Raw genomic sequence first — 12,188 nt, forward strand, 5'->3', positions numbered from 1 at the left:
TGAAAACCTCTGTCCAGTTTTGACCATGGAGTAATTATTAGCTAGCTGTGTTATAAGAATTAGAGATCAGGCCTGTGTTTAATACTTACATTTACAACTATTCAACCAAGCATGACAAACTATGTCAATATTGAAAGCAAGTCAGTCTCCTTGATTGCAAATTATAAAGAAAGTATAATTGAGAATCAATTTCTCTTAAATTTTCAAATACAAATGTTCCAGTCTATATTTGATCTTTTTTCACTTAGAGAATACTTTATTTTTTTCTGTTACCAAACCCATGTAAGTAAGATGTTACATTACATATTGTGTTACCTCTTTACAAACAGGAGTTCTTAACTTTTCTACACCAACATTACTGATAACTCCTAACACAGCTGCTTCAACATTAGACAAGAGAACACTTGCTTCCAAAGTTGAAAGTTCAGCTGGAGACACTAAATATTCCAATTACACATATATTAAAAGTAGTTTATATAAAAGACCAATAATGACTTTATACTGTGTATCAATAATTGTAACTTTTTAGTAATTTGAAAATTGCAGAGATGATACATTCTCTTTAAAATTAAAAGTGAATTTAAAAAATCTCAATAAATATCAATATTCAATTACTAATATATTATCTAAAACCAATTTTTAAAAATTTCAATATTTATTTATTTTGTGTGTGTGTGTGTGTGTGTGTGTGTGTGTGTGTGTGTGTGATGTGTACATGCTACATCATGTATATGGCAATCAGATGACACTTGACAGATACAGTTCTATCCTTCTCCTGTGTCGAGTCTGGAGATGGAACTCAGGTCATCAGGCTTAGTGCAGGCACTTTTACCCATTGAGCTATCTCAGCAGTCCAGACACCACTGCTTAAATTCCATTCTCAGTGCTAACCAGGAATGAAAACACTGTAGAGTAAGATAAGAGTATACCAAACATCCAAACATCGTGATAAAGCAGGTATATCTGCTTATCACAAAGTGCTTACAGGATACTTTGTATTCCCAGCAGTATGAGAGCATACCAATATTATTTGTTGTAAAATAAAAGCAAATTATTCAAACATCCATCATTTATCCATTTTCTCACTCAAAGGTTATTACTGTTAGTCATCTTATCACAACTATATTCTAATAGTTCAGGACTACCTATATGTGTAAGTTACTATGTGGCCTTGAGAATCCTACATTCAATAAAAGACTAAATTGATCTCTCTTATTGAGTTGTAGTCTTTCAAATTTAGATGTATATGTGTGCTTAGTTGAGATCTTGATATGTGAGTATACTTGTATATACACATACATGTGTACCTACATCATATATAAGTATAGATGTGCATGTGTGAATAACAAATTTTCATATACATGCAATTATCAGGAAAAACTTTTTGCACATAACTCTATCTCGAGAAGTAGTAAGAGCTGTGGTGAATGGTTGTATCAGCAATAGTTACAGCATGAAAGAGTAAAAACAAACATGAGAGAAATACACACAATGCAAAACTAGTTCTTTGATGAGAATGATAGAAACTGACCTCAAATTTTCTCTCTCAAAGATAAATTACTAGAGATGCTGAGGATAGCAGTGGTTAATGAAGCAGGTGCAGAACAAGCCTAGCTATTTCAGGTGTTCTAGAAGACATGAACTAAGGAATAACTTTGCCTGGAGAAGCAGAGAAACTCCAAATACGGGAGACAGTTGTGAAGCCTGAACTATGTGAGGGGGCTCTGGCAGTAGGACAAGGATCTAACTCTGGTATATGAGCTAGCTTGTTGGAGTCCACTCCCCATGGTGGGATGCCATGCTCAGCCTTAATGCATGGGAGAGGGATTTGGTCCTGCCCCAACCTATTGTGCCAGACTTTGTTGACTCCCCATGGAAGCCCTTACCCATGAGGAGGAGTGGACTTAGGGGTGGGCTAGAGGAGAGGTGAAGGAAGGGGGAGAAGGGGTGGGAGGGAGAACTGAGGTTGGAATGTAAAATGAAACTTAAAAAATAAATTATTTTTTAAAAAAACATTCTCAATACTATTGCAAACTCTGAAATGATAATGAAGCCATACCCAGCTCCTAAACCTTAGTAAATGTGGGTTTGTAAATAAGAAAGCTGTGAGTCTTCACACACTCTAGGAATTTGCAAAGCATTTTCCAAGAAGGGAGTCCCCTGAGAAGATATGGAAAGATTAAGAACGATTGTGCTTCAGAGATGTGGGTAAAACACTGGCCACACAAGAATTAGAACCTGATTTAGAAACCCCAGAACCTATGTAAATCTAGTGTGGAAACATATACACAACTGTAATTTTATTGCCCCTAACAGAGACAAAAGAATATGTGGAATTTGATGAGCCAGGGAGTCTGCAGTACACAGGTGTGAACATGGGAAACCTTTGTCAAATCATATAGAAGAATGGGAAACCTTTGTCAAATGAGGTAGAAGATGAGGACTGAATTCTACAGCTGTACACACAGAGGCATGGATACACATGGACACACACACACACACACACACACACACACACACACACATACATACACACACACACACACACACACACACACACACACACACACTTGCACATGAGAAGGAAAGTCTCACCCCAGGAAACAGCTTGAAACCCCTTCTAACCCAGGAAAGGGTTGAAGAGATATTTGTGTCTAGAGAATTCAAATTGCCTTGACAGCAATGGTGTATAAAATGAGACAGAAGGGGGCAGTAAGAACCAAGATTGGCAGTGGCATGTGACTGTGAGCTAGGACTTCAGAATCTTGTTAGTGGTGTGTAGGGAGATGAGAGAAGCTGATACAGCAGCTTCCACACAGACAGGTATTTTTGGTGATGGTGTAGAGTGTGGGTCTAATGGTGGAAGAGACATGTGAACAGCTATTATATAAGGAATGTTCTGTGTTCAGCCAGCAGATAATGAGTCATAAAACTGGGGCTAAAGCAGTTAGTGGGAGGGAAGGTTCTAAAATTGATGAGGCAGTAGCATGGTTAGGTCTTAGTGGCTAAGCAGATGGGTGCATGAGGAAAAATGGAGTCTATTGCTTTGGGTTGGGGTCGCTAATGAACAGTGGTGTGATCTAGTGAGAGAACAGAGACAAAGCAAGGCAATCCCACAGAGGAGAGGGGTTGGTGTAAGTACAGACATTTCACAGCCTGTTGGCATGCTATGATGGGTGACACTTTGTTATTCTTTTAAGCCATCAAGGTAAATACTCAATATCTCTTGCATAGGTTTCTCTGCCTTGAACATAGATACCAGCTTTCTTAGGAATTCTGCGTGGAGATTGTAGCCATTCCAATTTTTGTGAAATTTTAGAATTCATATTAAAGTTTGTGTTTTGGATTTACTTGTTTGCTTACTTATTGGGACAGAGAGAGAGAGAGAGAGAGAGAGAGAGAGAGAGAGAGAGAGAGAGATGTAAAATCCCCATTGACTGTGTGTGGATGTCAGAGGAAAACTTTTATGTGTTGTTTCTCTACTTCTATCATGTAGATTCTGCAGACTGAACTCAGGACATAGGTTTTGGTAGTAAATACTTTTTACCTGCAGAGCGATCTCAACAAACCTAAAGTCCTCTACTTAATGTGATAAGAAAACTCCATGAGTGTGGATGGAATTCTGTTGGTATAGCACTTGCCTACCACACAGAAAACTCTTGGATTGTTCCCCAGCACCATAAACACAGGGCAAGCTGATACTTGTCTATAATTCCAGCACCTTAGAGGTAGGGAAAGAAAGACTGGGAGTTTAATGACATCCCCACCTAAAAAGTAAATTCAAGGCCATTCTGTGATACATAAAACCCTGTACATGTATGAAAATGTCGTAATATAATCCAATGTTATATATAATTAATGTATAAAATACAGATAAATAATATAAGCATATATGTAAATATCAGCACATGAACTAACATAAGGTAATAAATTAAAAATCAATATATAATTAAGATTGATATTGAAATAAATAATGAAAGGATTATAAATAAATTAACATAATGTAATTATATTATAAACCACATAAATAACAAAGAAATAATCAAGTCATTAGTTTACAAATCTGACTTGAGCATGAGCAGTGTGGGAGAGAGCCCAAGGAGATCAAAAGGAAACAGGTCACAGATTCCTTTCTGATGTCACTGCAAATCTGACACTTTGCAGAAGGAAATCTATACAATGACAGGCTTTGCCATTCAGGTTAAACTTCATCCTCTGGCTCCTTCACCTTCAGATATCACTAGAGGTTTCTTCAGCCAAAGGCTCTTACTGTTACTGTCCATCAGTTGCCCAGTTCTCACTCAGTTTCCAACAGGAATCCTACCAAATAGCCATCTCAAAGGATTGGCAGTGCGGATTAGGCAATTGTTGATTTCCCCAGCCTGTGTTTCCCATTGTCCCTTTGTTTCTCCATTGTGCCATCAGTCCCTACAGTCCAGCCTTCTCCTTCCTCTTCAGTATACCTCTGCACAATGGGTGGTCCTTGAGGATGCGTGCACCTGAGAGGCAAAGATTACCTTCCTCATGCTTCACAGAAAGCTATTCTGATCAAAATCATCTTATCTGGGAGATTCAGAAGGGGCATATCATACTGTCAGTTTTCTTATGTTGAAACTTGACTTTTCTAATGGCTTTTCTATGGTGGGTGGGAATAATGATAACTCACATAAAAGAGGACACAAGTTTTAAGTTAGATGGCATGGTATGCTTCTGCACTTGGGAGGCTGAGGCAGGAGAATTGAAAGTAAATCAGTCTCTGCTGTAGGGTAAGTTCCAACCACATGAGCTACATAGTAGCACTCTATCTCAAAGTAAAAGCAATTTGTTTTATGACAAATTTTAAGATGGGGTATGTTCTGTTCACTACCACATCACTTTGTGAGCACAGTATTACTGTTGCCCAGAAACATTAAGTGGAGTCCTTATACATCTTTCAAAGTGTCATTTTAAGTCTCTTTGCTTCTACTTTTATAACCATTTGATTCACAAGAAAAATATAAACACCTATTTGAAGATTTATTGAAATTCACAGAAATATACAAAATTGCCAAAATATAATACAATTTCAAATATTGTACTTATTGAAAGTCATTCTAATCTTACTCATAAACATCTCTGATTTGATATGGAAATGCAACTAAAGACACTATGTCAAAGTTTCTTTGAAAGAACTTCTAAACTGAAAAAAAAACAAGAAGAATGTAAAGCATACAATTGCCAACTTGACAGCTTGAATTGAGGGGAGAATTAAGAGAAGATAATGGAGTAATGTGATCAAAATAAAAAATATGTATTATTTGTAACTATATAAAAGGGAAATATTCACTAAGTACTTAATTTATTAGAGAAAGGTGTCTGTTACTCTCAAAAAATTGGAGTGTGGTGGGGGTCTGGAGATATGACTCATTGGATAAGGGTGCTTCCTGTTCTTCTGGAGAACCCGAATTTCGTTCCTGGCACATCAGATAGCTCTCAACTGACTGTAGTACCAGGTCTAGGGTATCCAATGCCTTCTTTTGGTCTATGTGGGCACCTGCACTCATGTTACACATAAACCACACACACACACACACACACACACACACACACACACGTAAGAATGCAGACACACATGTACCTACACATATGCTAAAATAAAGAAAATATTTAAGTATATGGAACAAGAAGATCAATTTTGCCTAAATTATTTATCATGTGTTTTAAGGGACCATTCTTTGAAATTCAATGTACATCTATAGAATGCACTCATCTGTCAGATGTGAGAACAATACTACATCAGTGGATAATAGTATTGTTTGGAATATTTACAATTCAGTGAACTGACCAGCTATGAACACCTATTACTTCTACTAATGGTAGTCAGAAGCATGAAGAAAAGTCAGGCAGGTCAGCTTATTAACTAGATTTATAAGCAGATCCCAGTTAGGTGACGTAGAGGAATTTAAGGTGTTCTATAGATGAAAAATGGTCCTTGATTTGGTCTGAAAGAACAGCAAGAAGAAAGATAAAAAATATAGTATGAACAATATCTTTTCACACACTGTTATATCAGTTTCATTAAAGAGGACAGGGCAAAATGTCTGTGTTTTTGCTACATTTTTAAGTTCTCTTGGCAATGTCTTCCTCATCAGTTTATCAAATCCTGGGCACTTGCTGACTGCCAGTGAAACTAGAAATAGAAAATAAAACAAAATCAACATAGGAAGACAGAGAGATGCAGAATTATGAACAATGTGGGTTCTCTGTGGATTCTGAAACACCTAGTGGATTCACTGAAACACCCCTGGAGACCTTCCCTCTTACACCAAAACGGGACTGCAAAAGATGGGAAAGAAAGAAGGAAGTGGGAAGGGCGTAAAGACAGATAATTCCCACAAGAATATTGACAGTAACACGACAAAAATAAGTGGGACAGAACAACCACAGAAATTGCAGTGGTGCCTCAGGTAATTTTGTCTGTCTAAATTGATTACAGGTGGATAAAAACCAGCTTGTGTTTTAGAAGAGCCTATTAATCTGAACGAAATGATTGTATCTTAGATTTGGGGAAACACTTAATGTTTGTGGCTGTGTGTTCTTAAGTGACTGTGATAAAAAAAAAATGTGTTGAAAACTCCATCTGCTCTACAGTGAAATTCTCTAAATCACAGAAATATTTTTAGAAAAAAAGCCCAAACTACACTAAATTAGAATGTCGTGTGATTCATAAAAAATAAATTGTTTGTAAATAATATAATATAATTAGCATAGGAAGCTACAATCTTTAAATAAATGCCCAGCTACTTGCAATTTAAGAAATGCTGCCTGAGGATGCCTGTTGAGGAAATTATGTTAAAGATGTTCATGTTTACCCGCTTCATAGTGTAGATGTTGGTCCTTCCTTTCAGTCAACTTGGTTGAGAAAGTCTCTGGATGTTCATTACTTAAGCATAAACCAGGAAAGATGAATCCCAAGAGTACAGGGATTGCCCATCTCCTCCTCTAGTCTCCCTAGACAAGATCTGGAATCACCAATGTCAGGGCAAATGTATCAGGCTTTTACTTGGTTTCTGGGGATCAGAAGTTGCATCAGAAGCACTTTAATTACTGAGCCAACTCCCTAGAATTTTTCCCATGTATAAGCACTAAGGGACAAAGAAGTATTTTTGAGTCACTTGTTTTGTATAGTAACAATATACTTCATTTCTGGCAGATAAGCTATATCATCAGATCAAGCAAAGCGACTGTGCTTTCTGTTAGGTTTTGGTTTTCGTTTATTTTGTTTTTCTATTATATTGAGGTCAAAGTGATTTCAAGGGAAATTTGAGCTTCTAATTCAGAGGCCTGGACTTGTGAATATGTTGCATTTGGAGTCATTATTCCTTCAGGCAGTAAAACTTCTAAACTATTAGGAGAACAGGAAACATACTATACCATGGGTTAGTGTAGTCACAGTGATAGTACATTTCCATCCCTGTGCTTTTGGTAGAATGTTGTCTCATTTTAATGTTGTTAAACAAACAAAAATACAATATTTCCATAAAACAAATGAGCCTCTTCACCCACTATTCCAGAAACATAAAGCAAATACAAATAGGATAAGACCACCGATTCCTATACTGAGTGACCCTGTGGTACTTCTTCATAAAATTTTGCCTGTTTATAGGCAGTGTAGCATAGGTAATTAAGACAAATGACAGATATTTTGGTAATGTTCCATATAGCTGTGTCCACAGACCTATAGACAGCAAATAAAGGCAACTCCCAGGACATGTGCCTCTATTTGACACAGATGCTACCTCACTGAAAGAAAGGATTCCTGTTCTGCCACTCTGGTACCAGATAGCTGTCTAGTTTAGCAGGTAATGTTTTACCAGGGACAGGGTTGTAATTACAACCTTTGTGTGTAATGTGGGAGCTAAAGACTGACTAATGCTCTAAAGGTTATATTGTCCATGTGATTATTGATAGCAATATTGATCATGGGTATCATCTATTGACATTACATGACATTCATATCCTCATAAACACATTTGTATGTAATTTATTCCTCCTGATAATTCTTCCCTACATTTCTCTGCCTCTAAATTTCAGGTTTTATTCTTCCCATATGTCTGATCAAGTGGACATTTAGTAGTTATTATCTACAGGTCAAAGCTTTTTCCATAAACATGGAAATACTTTGTTCATATTCTGGAACTAGAAGGATATGCTTATTATTGTACTTTCTTGTCCATCCTGAGTCAGAATATGGTATAGTTCTGATCCAATTCCAGCTTGCTCACGGAACTATGCTCAGGGACTTGCCTGCACTTTAAACTTGCATCCATTCCTGACTCATATTTGGAAACACAGCTTGAGTCACTGATGGGAAATGAGGCAAGTCAGAGACTGCAGTACTTTAGGCAATCCCATGAGCTCTTTCGTCCTAGCCCCTCGCATATCTAGACTTCCAATTTACAGTGGACTGGTGCTGTGTGTTTTTAGTTAGGATAATTCATAAAGGGAAGTTTGGATTACATTGTCACTTGATAATCCATTGTCAGGGTGATTGTTTTATCTTCTATTACTGGCCTTTCTTGGAACTTAGCTCTTTTTTCCAATTGCAAAAGAAATGGCCTATTCCTATGATGCTATGGGAAACTTTGTTCTACATGTGTGTTTTCAGCTTCAACATCTCTTTTATTGCTATGACATTCCTTTAGGTTTTTAGAAGAAAGCCATGTTTTCTATCTTTATGATCAGCATTTATTTTGTTCCAATCATCTTACATAAGGGTTCATTGACCTCTACTGGCATGTCTTCCCAGGTCACCACAATGACAGCTGATGACTCACAACTACATCTTGTTCTATAAATTGCCCATACTTTATTTCTTCCCTCAGGAAAAAAAGAATTTTTGCAGCACACACACACACACACACACACACACACACACACACACACACACACACACACCATAACCAAAGATACCACCTATTCTCAAAACTATAATTTCAAATATACATTTTCTGAATCTCTTTTCTAGTATTAATTACTATCTCAGGGTCTCCAAAGGAAAGACATGTCTTATTTGATAAAATGATTTGAAGGTGCCTTGTTTACAAAGAGATTCTTTACAGAGGGAATACATGGCAAACCACAGAGATTCATGCTACAATCTAAACTAAGAGCAGCCAACTCATCATTGTCCCCAAGAACATTGTGATGACCTGTTCCCAGACACAGAGTCATACAGTATAGTTATGAACAGTGGTGGCAACATCATTTAAAGTTCACAGCTGGCCTGAGGTGACATTCTAAGATGGAGCTATGAAAATAGATTACCTGATTTTACTTACTTCCTTCTAAGTGTCTATGCAGAAACCATAATAGTCACACACAGAAGGAGCCAGAGGGTACATAATATGGGGACTTTTGATGTGGTTCCTACAAATTAACTTGCTGAGTCAGAAGTATATAGTTGATCTTATGTTATATGAAAAAATGTCCCTCTTTATATTTCATTCTCTTTCCTTGGAGCTAAAAAGAATGTAACTATTATAGTGAGTCACCAACTTGTTTGATGAGAGAAAAGAAAAAAGTTGTCTGCAAATATGCTTGAATGATATCATGAATGGGCATGGTTTTAGCTGTATCTCATCTTCACTCACAGTTCTTACTCTTTTTACTCCAGCAATTCTTTCATGTGTTAAGTCCATGCTATCTCAAACCCCAACTTTGCTGTTCCATTCTCATCTTCCTCTCTTTCTGCCTTCCCTGGGATTCAAACAGCAATTTAAAAACACAGACATCTTATAGAAGTGGATAAAATCTAACATGCTGTCTAGAAAATATTCATGCCCAATGAGGATTTCAAGGACAGATGTTTGTGGGTCACTGAGCCCACATCTCTACAGTCGTTCTCAAATAACACTCATTTATTCTAGAGGAACTTCTGCATTCTCATATCGCCCACTGGTGGTCACCTGATGGAGAGAGACTTGCCTTTCTGATGATAAATGACTCCTTGGTGCCTAATATGGTCATACCTCGGTTTACTGGAGCACTGTACCCCAAAGCAAGGCAGTACCCATATCCCAAGGTAAGCAATACAAAAGAACTATTCTTTCCTTCTCTCTGCATCGGTGGCTTGATGGACAACATGCTTGGTTCAGGAAAAAGTGCCTCTGAAAGAGAGGTCTCCTGTCTGCAAATAAAGCCATCATTCTTAAGTTTGTCACTTGAAGTCAAGAGAAAGAGTGTGCGTAGAAAAAGGTTCAAGTGGGGCTGGAGGGCTTTTTCAGACAACAAATCACTTGTGCGAGCAGAATGACTTGAATTTGATCTTCTAGAAACCATGTTAAAAGCCATGCTTGCCTGTGTTATTTGTAATACCTTGGATGGAAAGATGTATATAGATGTACCTCTGGGATTCACTGGCCACCTAGACTAAAGCTCATGAAGAGTTCCAGGTCAATGAGAAACTCTATCTCAAAAAATAAAGAGGATAACACCAGAGGAATGGCAATAAGAGATTACTTCTGACCTCCATACAAATGCATATACATGCACATCACCTGAACTCACAACTAAACACAAACAATCACTCACACACAAAAGTACACAGAGATTTATCAGTTGTACAGATGATGGAAAGTATGAGACATATTGCTATACTTCTTCCCTTTTGATGTTAATTTTTGATTTTTTATCTCATCTACTGAGCTGAAAAGAGATTGAGAAGAGATGAGAGACAAACCTGGAATGAGAACAGAAGTTTCTCCAAAGAACATTCTTGGAGTTGTGAATAGATATTATAATAATATTATAATCCTACATAAGTTAGGATTTCTTAGTTTCAAAAGTTTTAGTTGCTTTTAGATGATTTCTTAGGGCAGTTAATGTACTATAAGTTAATATGTATTTTAATTCTCTCATAAAAATTGACTGAGCATAAAAAAATCTCCAGTCAAGAATAGATGAATCATAAAAGCCGTGAGTAAAGAATAGAATAAGCATAAAAATTTACTAGTAAGTGTATTCATATCAGCCTTATTTTGGCAGAAGCTGATATGGAATATGGCTTATGAAATGCTGCTGTTGAGTCCTATCCAGGGGTAGATAAGATAGATAAAAAGATTTTATAGGGCAAGAAGTGCTTGGAAATGTTGCCTAGACAGCAAAACTATTTTCAAGTGTTGAATGAGCCCTGTAGGACAAGGATATAAAGAATTGGAAGCACTCGGATGTTTCTTATAGGCCCTCCTTAATGCCTCAAGGCTTCCTGTATGATAGTGGTGGGAGGATGGTTAGTGAAGGTAATGTTGCTGATGGTTGTAGTGATGGTAGTGGTGGTGGTGATGGTGGTGCTGATAGTGGTTGTTGTGGTGGTGGTGTATGTGTGTGTGTATGTGTGTGTGTGTGTGTGTGTGTGTGTGTGTGTGTGTGTGTGAGTTATATATGCATGAGTGTGCAAAGGTATATATGGAGCCCAGAGGCAGGATGTTACATATCTTTCTCAATCACTAAACACCTTATTTTTGAGACAGCATAAATCACTGAACCTGGAGCCCAGCAATTTAGCTGGGCTGGCTGACAATTTGACTTCAGGGATACTGTAGTCTTAGCCTTTCCATATACCCCCTAAATATCAATGGCTGTGAGCAAGTTTTTGGTTAATGTGAGAATCAAACACAGATCTCCATGCTTGCATTACATTTTTTTCTGACTTAGCTATCTCAGGACACTCAGATTTGCTTAAAAAATGTAATACTGTTTATTTCGTTTTTGATTTGATCATATCTAATCCCTATTACCTAACTACAAATTCTGCAGAACCCTGCTCCAACAATTCCCCGACACAACATTGTATTCTCTTCATTTTTATAACCCACTGAGTTAAATTAGCATTTCCCATATGTTCCAGGGTATGAGGCTATCTATTGGAGACTGAGGAACCTATCTTGGCCACACTACTAAAGAAAAAACAATCTCCTTCCACTGTTGCCACCCACTGCCCATAGCTCCTCTACCACTGGTGAGGATTGACTTGGTCTTCTGCAGTCCACCTCTTTTTTAAACACCAGGTTCCTCAATAAATAACAGAGAATAAGCTTATGGTGAGGCCATTTATGTGCTGATCATGGAAAGTGGTCTTCTGAAAATCTTATTAGTATATTTTACCTCTTAATTATGCAAACCAAGAAATGGTTTTTACTCTTGGTAAT

At 37.3% G+C, this 12,188-nt stretch overlaps 1 protein-coding gene across 1 annotated transcript in view; it reads left to right on the forward strand.

Moving 5' to 3' along the window:
• The window catches only part of Dpp10 (dipeptidyl peptidase like 10), a 512,276-nt gene that overhangs the window by 400,465 nt on the left and 99,623 nt on the right, over positions 1-12,188 (forward strand). The window contains exon 9 of the mRNA XM_035445836.1: positions 9,909-10,063. Within this exon, the coding sequence (XP_035301727.1) occupies positions 9,909-10,063 (155 nt within the window). The remainder of the gene's footprint in view (positions 1-9,908; positions 10,064-12,188) is intronic.

The sequence above is a fragment of the Cricetulus griseus genome, chromosome 5, assembly GCF_003668045.3.
Source record: "Cricetulus griseus strain 17A/GY chromosome 5, alternate assembly CriGri-PICRH-1.0, whole genome shotgun sequence".
Taxonomy (NCBI): Eukaryota; Metazoa; Chordata; class Mammalia; order Rodentia; family Cricetidae; genus Cricetulus; species Cricetulus griseus.